Here is a 21,994-nt window from a genome sequence, read left to right as displayed (position 1 = left end):
CAGTTTATGCCAGCAAAACTTGCTATGACAAATATTTATCAAATTTATATTTGGAAATAAAAAATTGTACAGCATCTATCATTTTATTTCAATATGTCCCAAACTGCTTTAGAGAAAAACAAGTGTGATTTCTGTTGTAATGCAGGAACTGTGGAAGCCAAAGTGTGCAAGTATGCTCCCATAAACAGTGATAATGACCAGATCATGTGTTTTTGAAATGTTGATTGAGAATATTCCCAAGTTTTTCATCAAAGCAGCGTCTTGGGATCTTGTGTCAACCCCAGAGAACAGTCTGACAGGGCAAATCTGACAGGGCAATATTTCCTCAAAACTCCTCATGATTATGAACCTGAATCAATTATCTCTAACAGGTTGTGAACACAACATACTTCTGCCACCAAGGCAAGCATGTCATCAACTGAGATCCAAATCACAATTTCATATAAAATAACATTTACAGTACCTGATCACAACTCAAACTCTCACTCTTCCCCAAAGAAACGCAAGATTCTAGTTAAAGTTTACAGTACTAATAATTGACAGATCTGGATTTATGGCCTGGAGACATGCTCAGATTTCAACATGGTAGCTGGAAGAGTAAATTTAGTTAGTAAGAATGAAAGTAAAAGAACTAAAAATTAACAATGTTCTGGGTGACAGCAGAGCTATGATTCACTAACATTCACCTGATTCACTAACATCCTTTAAGGAAATAAATCAATTCTTCATACTTCATACTTAGTTAGGGGGCTCCCAACCTTTCTTATTCCATGGACCCCTGTCATTAACCAAGGGGTCCATGACCCAGGTTGGAAACCCCTGCTCTCAGTGATCAGAGTTTGGAACCAGTCTGGCTCACTGTCAAATCCCCTTTGCTCTCGCAGGCCACACTATTCAAAGATAATGAATGCCAACCTCACCAACCTTGCCCACATCCCATATTGGCAAACAGTTTATCATACAGAAAGGTAAACAACCAATTCATTAACAAACACAATGACTGTATTGAATCAAGTCAGCTGATCCACAGCTCCATATATTAGATCATGTTTTACATAATGGCATGTTTAAATGCCTACTTGATTTTGTAAGAAAAGACAAATTTAAGTTTGGATCTTTATGTCTCTGTTCACAATGACTTCACTCCCATAACGACACACTTTTATATGATAGTACAGCATAAAAAAGTAGAATAAATAAGTTGCAAAGCCGGGTTAGAGTCAAACTGTTGAGAATACAGAATGAGTATTCAATTTACTCAAATCCTAGTAAGGTCAACAAAACTATAATCAAATATAATCTTCACAATTGATTACATTTAGCAAAAAATCTATAATATTTGCTCAAAAGGCATGGAGAAAATGAGCCAATTAAAAAAAGAAATAGGTTATAATTCAATTTCTAAACATAATTCCCACTCACATTAGGTTATCATTCAGTATATTTTCTGCACAGTTAGTCCATATCAATAATAAAGATAGCAACATTTATCAGTGTTGAACATTATTACTCCAAGCAAAGGCAGCAGAATTTTTTTAAGTACATTCAGTTTAATCAGCAAATCTTTACTACAGATGACCACCCCTTGTTACAGGATGGTCATGTTGCTGGAAAGGAGCCCATATCATGCAGCTCTGAAACACAAGTTGAAAAGGAAAATTCTGTATTGTCTCATATAAATGTTAGAGCAAATGTTATCCCGTATCTCATGCAATTTTTTGGGGTAGAGAATTGTGAATTCTAAAGCCCAAGCAGACAACATGGGGTGGCCTTTACTCAGTGATCCAGAACATTTTCCAAATGATGTAAAATCAAGACTACAGAACCCAGAAATATGATTTTAAAAAAAGGGAGTTCTGGAAATGGTGGAAAGTAAAAGTTAATGTGAGGGGGTAATGGGAGACTATCAGAAGATATAAAATCTGCAGCTAAAACTAAGCTATGAAAAACAAAATAGAAAAAGGCCAGGATAAAAATCAAATTGAAATATTGTTGTGATTAATGGCAGGTCACAGTCCTTGATTTTTTTTTAAGAAATCTATATTTATAGCTCAATTATTTGACCAGAAACATAAGGAAGTTGGCAAAAGGTGGTACGAGAGCAAACTAGCAAATAACACTACAACAGTCTACAAGAGTGTCATTAGGTAAATAAAAAGCAGTATCGCCAAAGTAAAGGTTGGTTCTTCAGAGGATGACTCTACAAATTAATAATGAAAATTAGAGGAAATATCAGATTCTATATGGTTATTTTGGATTACTTTTCTTGGTAGATGTTACAAAATTCCTAATAAAATAAAAACTATGAGAAATAATAGGGAAATTAATTGAGGTTCATGCCATCATGGATATTAAAAAGTAGCCACATCATTCATCAATTGTAATCTACCAAAATACTCTGAATTCTGGAGGGGTCCCCAAGGATGGAAAACTACAAACAATGCTTCTTTTTGTGCAGGAGGGAAACAAGAAACTATAAGCCAGATAGTCCAACACATATCACTTGGAAAATCCTGGAATCCATTATTAAATAACATATAATGTTGAGAAAATTAACTGACAGTGTCAACGTGACTTTATGAAAGTACAATTTGCCAAACTTGAAGCTTTTTGAGGAAGCAACGAAGTGAAGGATCAAGGGATTTAAAGTGTTTTGATTTCCTGAAGGCATTCAATAAGGAGTCACACAACAGACATTACACAAGAGCACGTGGCCCAACAGATATACAGAAGCAGGCAGGCTAACAATCAAAAAAGTCAGAATAATAGTAAATAACTCATGGGATGCCACAGGAATCAATGGAACTTCAACTATATTAATGATGTGGGCAAAGAGACTGAGTAGATGGTAGCCAAATTTGCTAATGGTAGATGCTTATTAGATTGCCAAGTTGAGGAGAACATAAGAGTTAAGGGCGAAAATGTAGCAGGTTAACTATAAAGTGGGAAAATTTGAGATTCTCCACTTCAGAAGGAAGACTAAAAGAAATACAAACCAGTTTTTGAGCAAACTGAGGTGAAACATGCTGCAGTACAAAACATCCAGGGTTCTCAGGGCATAAAATATAAAGGGCTGACATGGAAGTATGACAATTACTGAATGCAGCTGTTCTAATATAGGACATAGAATACTACAACATCATACAAGACCTTTGACCTTATTCTCATCAGCAAGTTACAGAACAATTAACCTACCAACACTCCTGTCTTTGCGAGTTAGGCACACCCTTCTATTAGCAAATTCACGCCAATTATCTCTGATTAATCTATGGGTTTTTTAATTGAGGCACAGGCAGTTCTTCAGAATGGATCCCACTGTCCGCCACTGAAGTTAAATCACAATTTAGGCTAGTTACTTTGCATCTTCTCGCTATATACTTTTTAAGCAGCCTCCCAATCCACTGGCACCAATCTCATAGCAGAAAGGCTTGACAATTTGGTGTTAGAGTCTCCCTAAATTTCTCCCATGACACTTTGAACAGCCTAACATATTCTTCATACAGGCTTAATGATTTAATCATATTCAGAGAAGATAAATGCCCCTCTATTGTTTATCCCATCTAATATCCGATAATCATTTACTTTGATATCATTCCCTCCTTCGCAAAATATATTTCGGTCTTTAATAAGCCTTACTCTTTCTATATTATCTACTTTCTATAGTTATCTACTTTCCATTTGTATACATAAAACATCTTTAGATTTTTTTTTAATGTACATGAACTTTTAAACCCACTTTCTTAACTTTTATTTTAGTTTCAAATCTATGCTCCTTAAATTCTTCAAATCTTTCTGTTGTTTTTAAGTCTGCACCTGAGAGAAGTTTTCTTTTATTTGGCTTTATTTTACTCTCTATGCACCTATTCATCTTGGAGCACTTAAAATTAGCAGCACCACTTTACTCACAAACACTTGAATCCCCTTCTTAAATGTCTTCCACTGCACCTACACTGATCCACTTTTAAGTAGTCTCCAGAGAACTTTAGTCAAAATCACTTCTCAGGACTTGTAAGTTTGGCCTTCACTTAATGTGAATGATGCACTTGTAAGCTTCTTAAAAATCCATGCATTTTAAAATGTGTTGCATGCATAACTGAATCATTCAATTGCTATAGAAGTGCTTGAAACCTACATTTCACAATAAACACCACACTTGAAAACTGCAAAAACCTAATGGGAACTATAACAACTTTTGCGATCTATTACTTCTGTTCAAAAAGCAACTTTTTAATTTTCTGACAAACTTACCAACTATCAAAATGAGGTAGATTACTGGAAGAATAAAAACTTACTAGAAAAAAAAGTTAGGATTACAGATCCTAAAAGTATAGATAGATATCATATTGAGTTTTAGGTGGAAGTTGGGGCAGGTAAAGAATTCGAAGAACTTACTATTTCAATAAATACATGATCCAATATAGAACAGGATCCCTATTGTGAAAATTGACAATCCAATAACTCATTGAAATGCAATCTGTTAATAACAAGAGTAAGAGCAGCCAAGAAATGCTTGGAAGACAATTCCAATGTCTAAAGCTGATATCCCGAGAATTCATCTAATTTTGAGCACGTTGAAGACTATTTGACAAGACAGGTTGCTATAATTAGCCAACAATTCTTATGGCAGATTGCGTACCCTCTGCCCAAAATTCCAAAACCTGAAAACCCCCAAAATATTTCTGAATGCTGACATTACGTCACAAATGAAAATTTCACAAGTTACTGGAAACTGTCACTGCATACCACAAACAGTCCTGAGAAGTGACCTCACATATGTAATAAACAGAATTTAATGAGAAATAGAAAAACGTTGTGCAAATCAAAAACTGAAGATCTTGATTGTGTATTGAAAGAATATATTTGTCAGGGTGTGAACATATGTGCTTCACAGTATGCTGATCATGAAACAATATGTAATCACAACAAACTGAAAATTGTGAATGGTCAGCAGGCTGGTTGCAGAAATTTAAGAAAGGGCACAGCATTAAATTTTTTAATATTTTTAAAAATTTTAAAGATAAAGTGGCTGCTGATCATGAAGCAGCAGAAAAATTCAGAGTTAGTGAAGATCACTGATGAAAATGTAACACCAGAACAAGTCTACAATGCTGATTTTTAAAAAATATACCCTACATTGCACATTTAGATGGAGACGTAACGTAAAGATTTCTACTCCTCGTATATGTGAAGGACGTAAGAAAAAAAGTCAATTCAATAAAACTTACAAAAAAGTAAAATAGAAATGCAGTGTTTCATAACTTCTTAATCAAAACGTGGCATCATAAGTGGAGACTAAAAGCCTGCCATTGTTTGTTGGTGTTCAACAGTGGAATCAGGTATTCTCCGAACACTTCTGTTATCCTGCACACATTTTCATTATATTAATAATTTGTAATAATTTTTACTGTAAAATACATGTGTGCTGAACAAGTGTAAGACATAGTCTGCTTACCAGTAGCACATACATTCAGAATTGGAAATTATGGCAATTCCAAGATCTCATTATATATTCCAAAATAAAAAAAATCCGACACACTTCCGGCCCCAAGCTTTTCGGATAAAGGGTACTCAATCTTTATAAACATGGCATGGAGGAAAGTGAACTACATGGTCCTTTGTGTATCTAGCAAGTCCTACTCGTCATACAATAAATCAATAACTAATTTGCTTTTGTAGAGCCAAATCACATTGTATGAGATACTGATGGAAAGAAAAGATTATAATCAAACAGTTTCAATGTGAAATTGACAAATATGCTTGTTAGAAGCTCACACTATTAGTTAAATATGATGGCATAAAGCAATGTCTAGATGAAATGTCACCTTGTATCTGTAAATCCGATCTAATAAGCTCTGAACATTAAAACTGAAAACACATCCCTTTTCTAATGTCAATGTCAATTAGAAAAGGGCAGGAATGAGAATAGAAAGAGGAAGAGAAAGCTTGGCATTTTGTTTCACTTTGCAAAATCATCTAAATGAACCCTTAAGTTGAAAGTTTAGCTGACAACCAAAGTAAGAAGCAGTCATGTTTTGTAGAAGAGTAGCCTAGACGGTGGATTCGGACGAGGAATGTGAGAAACTGTCAAGGTACCAGCACAGAACAACCAAAGTAATTTTAACCTAACAAATGACTGGCACTCTTATATTTTCATGGATACCATGTTAAATGATTAAAATTGTAACAATTTAATATAATTTGTGCAGTTAACATGATAAACAGGTAGCAAACTGCAGGAGAATCACAAGGTGGGTTCCATTTTATCATTTGAGACACTGTAACTAACCACAGCATTACATGTCTCTTTTTTGTAGGTTATTTTAAAATGAAATGCCAATGATGCAAAACCTACACAAAAATCAGTAATCAGTCCATGAAAGTAGTTCTTTAAAGCACTGAAGTGTTATTGTTAGTATACAGTACAGGCAGTCCCCGGGTTATGTACGAGTTCCATTCCTGAGTCCGTCCTTAAGTTGGATTTGTATGCAAGTCGGAACAAGTACACCAGGTATTATTTAGCATCAGTCAAACGTTTGTCTTAGTATATAGTATATATTTTACCTTTCTATACATATAAAACTTATGTATTCCAATAATTAAACCACTGTGCTGCTTAGTAATTATTGTAGCTTTCATCGGGACAGGGCCATTATTCTTACTTTATCCGTAACCCTTTAAAATTGTTCCGATCGTTGACCGACTGTAACCTAATGCTTTTCCAATGACCGATGGCGTTTCTCCTCTTTCCAACACTTTATTATTTCCACTTTATTTTCAATCGCTATTACTTAACATCAATGGAACGGAAGCACTGCGGGCGGCCGGTCCCGAGCTCCGCTGGATCCTAAGGGCCACTGCACTGAGACAGGCTAAATGGCCTGTGCTGGGTTTGGGTATTTGATCCTCCACAATATTCTGCATGGAAATTTAAACTGGCGGTGGCAGCGTTTTTTTTATGATGTTGAGTTGCGAGCTTGACATCAACCCAGCACGGATGGTACGGGAGTCACTAGATTGACATCAACCCGTCACGGGAGTGGTCTGTCACTGTATCGAACTCAGAATCCTCCGTTCTCAAGCCTGGCCGCTGATCTCACTGCGTCACCAGCCGACCGGAACTAGGGCGGGGGTGGGGATCAGGATGAATCTTATTAAGAAAAATTTAAGCCAAATACAAATTTAAACACTCAACACAGTGTCAACGGCAAAGACTTAAAATGGCGGACGGTGGTCTCCTTCCTCGGTTCATAAGTACGAGATGTCCGTAAGTCGGGCGCCCGTACCTCGGGGACTACCTGTATTCACTTTTCCTGCAAGATCTAATACTAAAGGTATCACTTTAAAACCAGCTACCACAGGAAGCAGACTGGATGTAATCAAAATCATCCAATAATGTCTTAAATTTATCTAATATGGATAAGAACAAGTAACAGGAGAAGAACTGGGCCATTCAGCCCATCGAGTCTGTGTCTCCATTATATCACAGCTGATTTATTATCCCTTTCTACCCCATAAGCCTTCTCTCTACAACCTTTGGCACTTGAACCAATCAAGAACCTAATCAACTTCAGCTTTAAACATACTCAATGACTTGGCCTCCACAGCTGTTCGTGGCAATGAATTCCACAGATTCACCACCCTCTGGCTAAAGAAATTCCTCACCGCTGTTCCAAATGGATGTCCCTCTATTCTGAGGCTATACCCTCTTGTCCTATACTTCCCACACAACATGAAACATCCTCTCCACATCCACTCCATCTAGGCTTTTCAATATTCAATATGTTTCAATGAGAACTACCCCCCCCCCCCCCCCATTCTTCCAAATTCCAGCAAGTACTGACTCCGAGTAGAACACTCCTCATACAGTACATTACACTTTTCATTCCTGGAATCATTCTCATGAACCTCTTTTGTACCCCCTCCAATGCCAGCGTATCTTTTATTAGATAAGGGGCCCTAAAACTGCTCACAATGCAGTCTGACCAATGCCTTATAGAACCTGCTCGTTACATCATTGCTTTCAAGTTCTAGTCCTTTTGAAATAAATGCTAACGGTGCATTTAACTTCCTTACCACCAACTCAACCTGCAAGTTAACCTTTAGGGAATCCTGCACAAGGACTCACAATTTCCTTTGCACCTCTCGGTTGTAAATTTCTCCCCATTTAGAAAATAAACTACACTTTTACTCCTTCTACCAAAGTGTATAACCAAACACTTCCCTGCACTATATTCCATCTGCCACTTCTTTGCCTATTGTCCCAACTTCAAGCCCTTCTGCAGACTCCCTGATCTGCCTCTCCACCTATGTTCGTATAGTCCGCAAACTTGACCACAACATCATTGATTTCATCATCCAAACCATTGACATATAATGTGAAAAGAAGTGGGCCGAATACACACCCTTGCAGAACACCACTTATCACCAGCAGTCAGCCAAAACAGGCCATTTTTATTCCAACACTTTGCCTTTTGCCTGTCAGCCAATCTACTATTTATCTTTCCTGCAATACTATGGGCTCTTGTTTTATTAAACATCCTCATGTGCCACACTTTGTCAAAGACCTCCTGAAAATCTGTGTAAACAGTATCTACAGACTCTTTTGTCTATCCTGCTTCTTCAAAAGAATTCCAACAGATTTGTCAGGCAAAATTTTTCCTTAAGGAAACCATGCTGACTACAGCCCATTTTATCATGTGCTTCTGAGTACCCCAAAACCACATCCTTAACAATCAACTCCAACATCTTCCCTACCACTGAGATCAGACTAACTGGCCTATAATTTCCCTTCTTCTGCCTCCCTCCCTTCTTGAAGAGTGGCGTAACATTTGCAATTTTCCAGTCATCTGGAACCATGCCAGAATCTAGTGATTCTTGAGAGATCATGACTAATGCCTCCACAATCTCTTCAGCTACCATTGAGAACTCTGGGGCATAGTCCATCTGGTCCAGGAGACGTTATCTACACTCAGAAATATCAGCACCCAAGCACATTCTCCTTAGTAATATTCATCTCTTCTGCCATAACACCCAAATTTCTGGCCTACTGCTAGTGTCTTTCACAGTGAAGAAATTCACAATTTCTTTGTCTCCCATTACTAACTCTCCAGCATCATTTTCCAGTAGTCCAATATCCACTCTCACCTGCCTTTTTTTTTTAAACTCTCTATACACCTGAAAAACCTTTGATATTCTCATTTTTGGGTAGCTTACCTTCATACTTCACCTCTTTTCCCCTTATGGCTTTTTTAGTTGCCTTCTGTTGGTTTTTAAAAGCTTCCCAATCCTCCAACACCCCACTAATTTTGGATCTATTATATGCCCTCTCTTTTCCTTTGATGTTGTCATTGACAGCTCACCTCTAGGTCTGCATGATAGCTCTATTTTTAAGATAGTTATTATTATTTGGAAATTCTGCACGTTTTGGAAAATTCTCACCATTAGGAAATATAATAAAAACAGAAAATGCCGCAAATTCTCAAGTCAGGTAGCATTTGTAGAAAAGAAAATAAAGTAGTAAACATTTCAAGTGGTAGCGTTCAACTGGACTGAAAGCTAGACATTAGAAGCAAACTAGCTGAACAGTACCTCATAATTCACCTGGTTAGTCTTCAAACCAACAGCATGAACACTGAATTCTTCAACTTCTGAAATGCATCTTCTTTGTCCCTTTACTCTCTCCTCCTGATTTACCTAATTCTTCCTATACTCCATCTACCAATAACTCATACATTCCCCCCACTGGTTCCTCTCCCTTAATCTGCCCTCCCCACCTCCATCACTTGACTCCATGCTCCACCCTCCTCTCAGAATACATCATCTTCAGGCCTTTGTCACTTCCACCTATCACCATCTGGTTGTTATTGTTTTTCCACTCTCCTCTCCTCCATTTGCCCAACAACCCTCTTCACCTAGATCAACCTATTGCTTGTTGGCCCTTAATCCACACCTTTCCTTCCCCTTTCTGCATTGGTCAACACCCCTTTACCTTTCAGTCTAAATGAAGGGACTTCATTGAAAACGCTGACCCTCTATTTTACTCCACTGATGCTGCCTGTCCCAGCGACTTCCTACAGCATGTGTTGCTCCATATACCAGCACCTGGAGTTTCTTGTGTCTAACATTTTAGGTCAACAACCTTTCAAACCAGAGGAGTTCAAATCTGTTTACTGGTATATACCTCTGACTAATGATCTAAAATTTGACATATAAACTGTTCCTTTTGCCACAAATGCAGCCTTACCTGCCGAATATTTCAGACAAATTCTGTTTCTAAATTCAGATTTCTAGCATCTGCAGATTAAGGATTTCCATTGGAGAGCATGTACAAGTATTACAAAGAATAAAAATTAATGCAATATTAGCTGTGTTGACTCATTTCTCTGAAGCTTTCTCGTTCAAAGCCTCCAAAAGTTTCAATAGCCAACATAAGCTCCACTTAAAAAGCTGTAGTAAAGTAAAATGATAAAGTACCAGCAAATCTTCAAATTTCCAGCAAGTCCACTGTCAAATTGGTACCACAAATACTGCCAAATGAAAGAATAGTGGGTCCTGTCATCACTGTCCAAGGGAAAGTATTACAGCAAAAGGACATACAATTAAGAGTACTGGAAAATTTAGGGAACAAATTTACGAAATAGGAGCCTACATTAATGTTTCATAATAGACTAGATGAACAATAGGTGACGGTGATGATGATGACATCGACGTCGACACAGGCCTGAGAGGCCAGCGTCGGGTATCTTCATGTCTTACAAGGCGCGGAATAAAAGACTGTGTGGCGCGCCATTCCTCACACAGACATTTTGCAGTATTTTTCTTTATTTTACGAGGTCGAGTTGTGAGCTCATCACTCAACCCGGCATGGATAGAAAGTGTACTCCGGAACTGCCCCACTGGATTCGAACTCGGGAACCTCCATTCCGGAGTCCGGCCCTGATGTCACTGCGCCACCAGCCAACAATAGGCGACCAGTGCCAAAATCGATAATTAAGGAAACAGTAACAGGGCATTTGGATAAACATAGCTTAATAGGACAAAGTCAGCACGGCTTTACAAAAGGGAAGTCATATTTGACAAATTTGTTGGAGTTCTTTGAGGACATAACATATAGGGTAGATTAAGGGGAACCAGTGGATGTGGTGTATTTGGACTTCCAAAAGGCATTTGACAAGGTGCCACACCAAAGATTATTACTTAAAGTAAAAAATCATGGGATTGGGGATAATATTCTGGCATGGGTGGAGGATTGGCTTTCTAACAGAAAACAGAGAGTTGGGATAAATGGTTTATTCTCAGATTGGCAGTTGGTGACTAGTGTGTTCCGCGGGGGTCGGTGTTGGGACCCCAACTCTTTACAATCTATATTAATGATTTGGAGAAAGGGACTAAGTGCAACGTATCGAAGTTTGCTGATGACACAAAGATGGGAGGGAGTGTAATGAGTGCGGAGGACATTGAAACCCTGCGGGGGACATAGATAGGCTGAGTGATTGGGCAGACATTTCGCAGATGAGTACTGACAAGTGTGAGGTCTTGCACTTTGGCAGGAAAAATAATAGAGCAAGTTATTATCCAAATGGGGAGAAACTGGAAAGTGCTTCTGTGCAAAGGGATCTGGGGGTCCTGGTGCAGGAAACACAAAAAGTTAGTATGTAAGTGCAGCAGGTGGTCAAGAAGGCCAATGGAATGCTGGCTTTTATTGCTAGGGGGATGGAGTATAAGAACAGGGAGGTCTTACTGCAGTTGTACCGGGTATTGGTGAGACCACACCTGGAGTACTGCGTGCAGTTCTGGTGTCCATATTTAAGAAAGGACATACTGGCTCTCGAGGCAGTGCAGAGAAGGTTCACTAGGTTAATTCCGGGGATGGGTGGGTTGATGTATGATGAGAGGTTGAGTAGATTGGGACTCATTGGAGTTCCGAAGAATGAGAGGCAATCTTATTGAAACATATAAGATTGTGAAGGGGCTTGATCGGGTGGATGCGGGGAGAATGTTCCCAATGATGGGTGAAACTAGGACTAGGGGGCATTATCTTAAAATAAGGGGATGCCATTCCAGGACTGAGATGAGGAGAAATTTCTTCACTCAGAGGGTAGTGGGGCTGTGGAATTTACTGCCCCAGAGAGCTGTGGAAGCTACTACACTCAATAAATTCAAAACAGAGATAGACATTTTCCTGGATAAAAATGGCATTAGGGGATACGGTGAGCGAGCAGGTAAATGGACATGAGGCTAGGTTTAGATCAGCCGTGTGATCTCCTGGACCAGTTTTCGATAGCCTGGATGGGTCGGAGAGGAATTTTCCAGATTTTTTCTCCTCAATTGGCAAATCGGTTTTTTCTTCCCCCTGGGTGATCACATGGGTTTGGGCGGGATGAATAATAAAATAAAATGGGCGGCATGGTGCCCTGTTGGTTGGCACTGTTGTCTTGTGGGATTCGGTGAAAACTAGAGTTAAGATTGGATCAGCCATGATCTTGTTGAATGGCAGAGCAGGCTTGAGGGGCCGATTGGCCTACTCCTGCTCCTATCTCTTATGTTCTTATGTTCTAAAATAGCTTATCTGACTATAAACTTGAAGCTGTTGATTCCATGCTTGCAAGATTCACTCCGACTGGATACTCTATTAGATAAAATGAAGCAAACAGCATTCAAAAGATGTTCTGATTATCCTCTGCTCTTTCCATTTCTTCTCATTTCATTGTAAAAAAAATTCTATTAATAATTACTACCAAACAAGATTTAAACCTAATTTAGCTCACAGGTTGATGGGGTCGAGATAAGGCTCTACTAAAGGAGGTGTAAGGCACTCCTTCCCACCACCAGCCCGCAGGTCACCCTTGAGCACTTGCTTAGACCCCCGTTCAGGGACTTGTGAAGCCACAGGAGCAGGCTGTGGATGATTGTATGAGGAGTTGGTGCATATCACAAGTCCTGGTTATGTGACCACTGACACCAGTCAGGCAATCTCTGAAGAGTATTGATAATGGCTGGGGTCACCATCTTATAAAGACACTGTCCAAAAGGTGGCAATGGTAAACCACATCTGCAGGGGAAAAAATGCCAAGAACAACCATGATGAAGATAGGGCCACACGCAGGTTGATGGAGCAATGCCTTATCTCCCGCCTAGATAGCCTCCTACCTGCCGGCATGAACATTCAACTCACAGACCTCTGATACCCCTGCCCCCCCCCCACTTACCCCATCCCTATCTATAATTTTAGTCTGGTTCTCTTTCTCTCTCTTCCCCCCCTCCCTATAATCTCCCCCCAGCCCTACCTTTCTTTCTCTTTTATTTCCCATAATTCTCCACCTTCCCCCTAGCCCAGGGGTCAGCAACCTTTACCACTGAAAGAGCCACTTGGACCCGTTTCCCACAGAAAAGAAAACACTGGGAGCCGCAAAACCCGTTTGACATTTAAAATGAAATAACACTGCATACAACGTTTTGTTTTGCCTTTATGCTATGTATAAACAAACTATAATGTGTTGCATTTATGAAATTGATGAACTCCTGCAGAGAAAACGAAATTACATTTCTGCATGCAACAAAAACATGTTGACCTCCGAAAAAAAGACGTTGGGTTGAAGGTTACTTTTAAGTAAAATACTCAACGTCTATTTGAGTCCTTCTTGTATTTATGAAAAACGCCAAACTTAAATTTGCCGCCAGCAGCAAACCAAAAATAACGTCAGCCAGCTGTCAACCTGAAAAATAAAAGGACTATTTCACTGAACAATGAAAGCATATGAATATACGTAAAATAATAGGCAATTAAAATATTTATCATCCTTGTTCAGGTTGACTCACACCTGACAATGCAGTCGTATTCAGTAGGGATGGATCGATGCTTAGGGGAGTGACCAGGAAGGATAATGTGTTTTTTTCCTCTCTGAACTCACAGAAGCGTTTCCCAAACGATGTTTGCATTGCGATGATTGCCCAATGTAAATACTCCGAATTTATCATGTCGTGACCTTTTTTGAACTCTCTCAAATTGGGGAAGTGAGACAATGTGCCTTTCTGTAAATCTCTGGCAAGCAACGTCAACTTGCGCTCGAATGCCAAAACATCCTCCAACATGTGCAGGGCTGTACGTCCTTACCCCGTTGAAGAGCTGTGTTCAGCGTGTTCAGGTGCGCTGTTATGTCTACCATGAAGTGTAGCTTTTCCAGCCACTCTGGCTGTTCCAGCTCAGGAAAGGTGAGCCCTTTGCTGCCCAGGAAAGTTTTCACTTCTTCCAGACACGCGACAAAGCGTTTCAGCACCTCCCCTCTGGACAGCCAGCGATAAAAACACGTTGTAGCGGTTGCTACACGCAGTCAGTAAACTGCAGTCAAAGATAGCTTTATTCGAACTAAACAGCCTTGCTTTTAAGCCTCCCTCAACCCGCCCCCCATGGGCGCGGATGCTGCAAAAGACACGTACTCACAAACCCCCGTAGGCTATCTCCCTTAGCCTGAACGCTGGCTAATTGTGAGCCGGTTCGGATGTGTCGGAAATGGGTCGCCACAAAGTCTTATTTAGATTGTACAAGATCACCATAATCTTCAAATTTAGATTTACATTTCAAAAACTAACAAACTAACATAAAATACATTTTAATTAAATACTGACCATGTAGCGGTGTGCTACACGCAGCGCTAAAATTACGACACGGAGTCGGTAACTGCAGTCGAAGGAAAAAACTTTATTCGAAATCTTCAGCCTCACTTTTAAGCCTCCCTCAACCTGCCCCCCATGGCGCAGAGGCTCCAAAGCTCTGTGCTCGCAAACCCCCGTAGGCTATCTAATTGTGAGTCGGTTCGGATGTGCCAGGAAAAGGGTCGCCACAACCAATTATTTCCCAAAGCAACAGGGAGCCGCAGCACAGACGTAAAAGAGCCACATGCGGCTCCGGAGCCGCGGGTTGCCGACCCCCGCCCTAGCCCATTTCCCTCCAGCCTATCACTTCCCAGCTCTCTACTTCATCCCTCCCCCCAATTCTTATCCCCCCTCGACCATCCCATGTTACTTCACTCCTGATGAAGGGTTTCGGCCTGAAACGTTGTCACTACCTCCTCCCATAGATGCTGTCTGGCCTGCTGAGTTCTGCCAACATTTTGTGTTTTTATTTATGATCAAGACCATGATCGTCCATGACATATAACAAGGCATACAATGAATGAATTTAAGCTAATAACAAGGAGAAAAATACACGGGCTTTTCTTTTTAAATAATGTTCAGCTTTATGAAAAAGCATTCAATGTCAAAAGACAATAAATGCTAACTCCTTTACTTCTAATTATAATTCCAATGTCCTATGGTTACCAATGTACCAAATAAAAGAAAGCTTAAAAATAAACTTTAAATTCCACTTTAATCTTCATAGATGCAAATAAAGTTCCAATAACTATTTATTTCTAATAAATCTTTGACATACTCCATATACTAGCTATGCCCTAAACAACATCCAAATTTAAAAGCTGCATAAATGTTGAAATTTTCTTTCCACACGCAGTTGTCTGCAAGGTTCAGTACATCAGGGCTTGCAAATTTTGCTTTCTTTAGTTTCTTTTTACGCCAAACTGTACTGCTTCGTATTTATTTCAGTGAAGAATTAAGTCTTCCTCCTTACTGGTACAACAATTTTCAGAATGAATTTTTATTGACTTTTTTTTTTACAAAAACATGGTAAAACAAAGACCCTGGAAACAACAGCTCATATATTGTTAATCTCCATATGACCCTGTTTTGTTCTGAATTCCCACAGACAATACTCAGCAACTACAACCTAATCCATGTTCCACAAAATTTTAAGAACTTTTTTCAACTAAGTAAAAAGATTCTCCTCATCAAATTATAATATGATAGTTATGGTGGATTTGCTACATTCAGAGAATTTATAGTAAGAGAACTTGCATTTAAAATATCAATGAGATACACGAACCCTGCAGTGTTTATCTTCAGTATGATGTCTAACAATGACATTAGTAAATCATTCTACACTTCCAAAAAGAGATATCATTTAATCTTCATTGCTCCTACCAAAGAAAATATTGGTTTCACAACTGTCACTCGGAAATGTTGTAATCTTTTCTTTATATCTTGTATAAATACAGATAGCCAATAAGAGAAAGCATTTGTTCCTGAAACTGGAATTTCAGTGAGTGGTCACAGGACAGTTCCTCTTGTGATCAACTCAGGCAGCAAAATGACTGCAAACTCTGAAAATGGATTTGAAACTCAATTATGCTCATCTGCTTAGGCTTTCAAAATAAGTACTGAGCGGAAACGCAAGATCAGAAAGACTCTTGCATGCTCAACTGTTTGTCTTTGCACCCAAAAACAAAGTCGCTAGCAAAGGCATTTGTAAAACTCCACTGCTCCATTCCCTAGCTTACCAAAATTGGAGTTCTGCAGAAAATAAATTTTCAGTTGAACAATAATGTATAATGCATTTATACCACTTTTCTGTCGACTGTCATAGCACCAACACTTCTGTTCAAACAGCCACTCATTCGTTATATGCCATATCGCATGACATGGCTGATCATGGACTTTCCATAACCATGATTTGTCCTGGCAATTATTTTTTTTTAAGCATAGTGGTTTGCCATTGCCTTCTTCTGGATGATGGTTGACCCCAGCCATTATCAATGCTCTTCATGAAATTGCCTGGCTTCAGTGGTCACATAAATAGGACGTGATAGGCACCAGCTCCTCATATAACCATCCACCATCACCATCTGCACCCATGGCTTAATGTGACCCTGATTTGGGGGGGGGGGGGGGGGGTGGGGAGGTGACTAAGCACCATGTCCAAAGGTGACCTGCAGGCTAGCAGAGGGAAGGAATGTCTTATTCCTCCTTTGGTAGGCATGTATCACCACCCCACCACCCAGTCCAATTCTATGAAATTATCTAATAATTTGAATATTTCTTCTGCATAATGTCAAACCTAGTCGCTACTTGCATGCCCCATGATGTAACCAAAACGGGTTTGATTAGTGTCTCCAATCTGTACACACTGAGATTGCAGTGCTGTGGGAGACATCCAGGCATAGAAAGCTATATACGTAAACTATTTAGAAGGATTTTGTCCATTTCAGTAAACTCCTGGAAAAATCTGAGGAACAATTTGAAGAATACTATTTTAACCTTCAAATGCAACTCCATCTATTCAAATGTAACGTTTTATCAATCCATATACAACAGTTGCAACAATCACCTATAAACTCTGACCCACTTCTTACAATCTATGTTGAATGTGCTCACTTATTTCTAATTTCATATCTCCACTAACAACTGCCTCACACTAAAAATATCCAATTACAAATGTCATTTATTTCTGAACTAAGTGCATTACTTCTTTCACCCAATATAGGTTTCTACTGCAGTAATATCCACAAACAAAATAAAGTTATTATGAAACCTTGACCAGCCAAAGATATTCCTCCCTACAATCCAATACTTCTACTGATACACAGGCAAGGTTAAACTTTACTAAATACAGATGTGCTGAGTATTTTTTTCAGACATATTTGATTGATTTCCTCAAAATGTCTTTACGGAATTCCATTATGGAGCAAAATTCCAACATTTGTATACTATAATGTGGTAAACTCACAAGCTCTGCTTCACAAATACAGAGGCATTTACAAAGTATTACTTCAGAATCAGAACAACTTAGCCCAGCAACCTAGGCTACAGGTCTTTTCCTCCATGAGCTGTCCAGCTTAAGCCAGCATTCTTGCTGGCTGTTCTTGTATCAAAATTTGCTAATCAGCTCTGAATTAATGTCAAGAATCTGCAGCACACATAATAACAGAACTTTCTCTGTGTCCAGCAACGATACTGACCAATAATGCCCTGCATTAGTCTTCCAGTTATTTTATCATTTCCTGTTTAATGTGCAATTCCTTATTCACTAAAAACTGCTTCATTTGGGCCCTATCACCTCAATTTTTTCTTCAAATTCAGTCATCCAGGAAGGAAGTGCTCTTCACTGGCATCACTGCCACATAAGTTCTGAAATCACATCCAAAAAAAACCTCATTCACTAATTTCATCTTCATGATACTACAATTTAAGATCTCAAAGTCTTTATTTTCTCAGGAAGTAACCAAATTAAGCATACTCAAATAATTTTAGAGACATTCCACATTTTTAAATTTTTAATGAACTACTCAAAATTGAGCAAAATTATTGCTCACTGTACATGCTTCATTTCCATCACTTTCCAGAGGAAACAATTTTAAAACAAAGACAAAACTGAGGATCATTATGGATAATTAGAGCATCATAGAAAGGTTCAATATTTGAGATAACAATATTTTCAATTTACCTCAAAGAGCACCTGGCAATCTTGGAGATGTTATTTTCTCTTTCTGACTAACTCACTATATGCAATTTGATCTAATAGGGGTAGCAAAACTATGGCACGAGTGCTCAAGGTGGCACATGCAAAACTTATGTTGGCACACAACATGCAGTACTGCCCCAAAACTTTATACCTTATCGATAATAAAGATATATAATGCTTATCTTTACTGCCAAATGAAGCAGTGATTGATACATATATATATATTTTGAACAACCTGTGGGCAGTGAGATGTTTTCACAGGACATGTATCACCCCGGTATGGCGCCAGCTAGATGGCTGCAAGAATAAGAGACATTGGATGATAAGTTTTGAAATCGTCACGGACCTGGAGTACACATTAGTATTTGGATAGAAAATAACTGCAATAATGTTATGTTTCAATTATTTTTTAAAAGACTAATATTGATAATTTTTGAACAAGTTTTCTAAAATGTTTCATTTATTTCAGCTTCTGTTATACTTTTATTAATTGTAAATCAATGAACATAATCAAGGAACAGGACTCACCCTTTTTGCTCTAACTGCATTGTATCCTGTGTTGCACATTTATTATGGTAACTGGTCACACGAGCAGGAGTGTGGTAAAAGCAAAGGGAATAAGTTACACCTTATTTAATTCATTGCAGTTTGTAGCTTGGGATTGGCGAATGTTCTTCCTTTGCTGACTGCTTAATTATGCTTAGCTTATGTTTGGATATGCTTAAGTTTCATTGCTTCAAGATTGCATATTTGATAATTGCTAATAAAGGATTGAATTCAGAATTCGACTTTTGGAGCAATCATAAGAGCTGAGGGTGCATCATGCAAGTATAACAAATCCATTGGGTTGCAGGCAGCAGCAATTGCTTTGGTCCGATTTTGCCACTCTGTCAGCAAAAATTATCGACAGTTATACCAAATGAACATCAGCATTTGGACATGTCCATGAAATTATAAGCACTGCATCTGAAGCCGTTTGTGGTAAGCAATGACTTTTTGTTAGTTCATGCTATGTGTTTGGGTTTGAAAAACAGTTTTGTATGGTCAGTGCTGCCTGTCTAACTGGAGACTAAGCTGTACAGTAGTGTTTGCCCAAGTTAAAAATACTGCCTCAAATGTCAACAGCTGAACTGAATTTGTCATTATTTTGTCTGGTTCATACACTTGGAAAACAACATGAGTCAAGTTGGAAGCAGTGTCCCTGAAGTCAAGACTAAAAGAGAAATTAAAAATGCAATATTGAAAGTCAGATTGTGGGAGGAAATTAAAATGTTTATAAAGCACAGAATGAGCTGTGACGACATATAAAGCTGAAGACAGCACATCTAATGTGAGTGCAGCATATTGCCTCATCAGCACGCATTAGAATGGACGTTCATTTAGCTGAGTTATATGCAAGACAACAAATATTGGAGGGATAAAGATGCACTGGAGGAAAAGATGAAAGAACAACTTTGAGGTAACCAGTAAGAACAGGCATAACAGATGGAAAAGCAACTTAAGAGAAAGATTTAAGTTCCAAGAAAAAATTGCAGCCAAGATGGCCAGTTAAAGTGCTCAGGGCTTCAAGTGCTATGAGTGTTCAACGTGCTCCAGCAAGATGTTTCTATGGTGAGAGGTCCCATGTTAACATAGAACAGAGAAAATCCAACATACTCAATGTTATTGTGGATATATTTGAGGAACGAGTTTGAACCCCAAGGGGTAGTTCAGAATGTTCACCCTCAGCCTGCACTAAGGAGACACTCTGATCCTATGCCATATTCAACAGCACAAGGTGCTTCTGAGGACACTGATTTACTGTATGGTGGCACTTATGTTTCATATGATAACGGTCTAAAAGCTACACTGGAGGCCATAAGGATGCGAAAGTAAATGAGCATAGCGATGCATTGCATCGCATTGCTGCCTAAAAGAGATACAAATCTATGATGGTGATCCATCATAGCATCATTTATTTATGAGGGCTCTCAAGAAACGCATTAAAGACAAGACCAATAGCTATGGTGACTGTCTCTATTTTCTTGAACAGTTCACTGGAGGTTACCCTAGAAAGCTTGCCAAAATTTACCAGCAGGCCAGCTCAGAGCAAGGATAACTAAAGGCTCAAGCTTAACTACAGGAACATTTTGATGATGAGTACAAAATTGCTGTAGCCTACATAGAAAAGGCTCGTTCTTGGCCGTATATCAAATTAGAAGATGTGAAAGCTCTTCAAGACTACAGTCTTTATCTTAGAAGCTGTCTTAATACCATTGAAGACATGCAGGACATGTGTGAGCTGGACATGCCTGTGAATAAATTGCCCAATAAACTGAGAAAAATGGCAATCAGCAGTCTGTAAACTGCAAGAAAGGTACAACCATAAGGTTAACTTTGCTGACATTGTTGATTTAATTGAAAGGCAATTAAAGATTGCTACATACAGTGTCTGGGAGGTATACAAAGCTAAGTTGCCAGCAGTAAAGGCATAAACAAAACTAGAAAATAAATTCATTTTAAGGCTAAAGGAAGCAGCATTGCCACTACTGTGAAAAGTAAAGTTAAAATTGAGCACAGAATTCATGATAAGGTTTGCCTGTTCTGCCAAGGTGAACATACTTTGGATTTGTGGTCTAAGTTGGTAAGGGAGGTTCATAAGGAGAAGGTTGCCTTTCTAAAAGAAAATGGTGTCTGCTTTGGTTGTTTGTGTACGGGACACTTCAGCAAAGATTGTAAGAAGCATCTCTGATATGAGCTCTGATGAAAAGGGTGCAGATTTGAAACAAGCAAACATGGTAACAAGTACTGCCTGGTATCTAATGGCTTTAAGGGGGCCAGTGATAATGCTTGTAAGCTTCCTCTAATTCCACTTCGAGCAAAGTCTAAGAAGAGTAACAATGCAGTGGTTACTTATTCTTTCCAAGCAAGATCAATGAAGTACAGCAGGGTTCTGCACAGTGAGCCTCATGAACAAGCTCAACCTGACAGGAAAAGAGACATACAAGACTTACAAAAAAGCTAAATGAACTAAGCAGGTCGGGCAGCGTCCGTTGAAAGAAGCAGTCAATGTTTCTGGTCGATTCGCTTCGTCAGGACTAAAGAAGGAGGGGGCAGGGGCCCTATAAAGAAGGTGGGGAGGGTGGAAAACCAATCAGAGGAAAGAACAAGGGGTGGGTGAGGGGAAGCAGGGAGGGGATAGGCAGGACAGGTGAAAAAGGAATCTAAGGGGAAAAGAGACATACATTCTCCCATGCACAATAGGTCAAGCGAAGGTTGTGTGTAGCTATATTGTTTCAGGATTGGAAGTAGCTGACTTAGATAGTGAAAACAATTGTGAACAGCCTAACATTGACCGGCAGGAAAAATAAAGATACCTCAGGGAGACCTTCAGGAATTATCTCACTTGAAACATATTCATTTGCAGAAAATTGAGCCAGAAACCGAGCTGCTGTTAAGGGTGGATGTGCCTAAAGCATTGGAGCTGATGCAAGTGATTTGCAGTGTTAATGATGGACCCTATGCAATCAGAACAACACTGGGTTGAATTGTTAATGGACCGTCGATAGGAGACCATGGTGGAGGAAGAAACTACGGTCATCTGGAGCTGACAGTTAATGGGACTTTGGCTTTGCGCTTGGATGAGCTTTGGCAGCAACCATT

General features: G+C 39.1%; 1 protein-coding gene across 2 annotated transcripts in view; it reads right to left on the bottom strand.

Annotated features, from left to right (window-relative positions):
* Positions 1-21,994, bottom strand: part of LOC132377840 (ataxin-7) — a 152,225-nt gene that overhangs the window by 111,333 nt on the left and 18,898 nt on the right. The window contains exon 2 of one of the 2 annotated variants that reach the window (XM_059944262.1): positions 18,588-18,649. The exons of the other annotated variant lie outside the window; for it this stretch is intronic. Coding sequence (XP_059800245.1) covers positions 18,588-18,618 — 31 coding nt within the window. The 5' untranslated portion in view covers positions 18,619-18,649. The remainder of the gene's footprint in view (positions 1-18,587; positions 18,650-21,994) is intronic. 2 annotated transcript variants of the gene reach the window in all.

The sequence above is a fragment of the Hypanus sabinus genome, chromosome 19 (assembly GCF_030144855.1).
Source record: "Hypanus sabinus isolate sHypSab1 chromosome 19, sHypSab1.hap1, whole genome shotgun sequence".
NCBI classification, from domain to species: Eukaryota; Metazoa; Chordata; class Chondrichthyes; order Myliobatiformes; family Dasyatidae; genus Hypanus; species Hypanus sabinus.
This window is presented reverse-complemented; position numbering and strand designations above follow the sequence as displayed.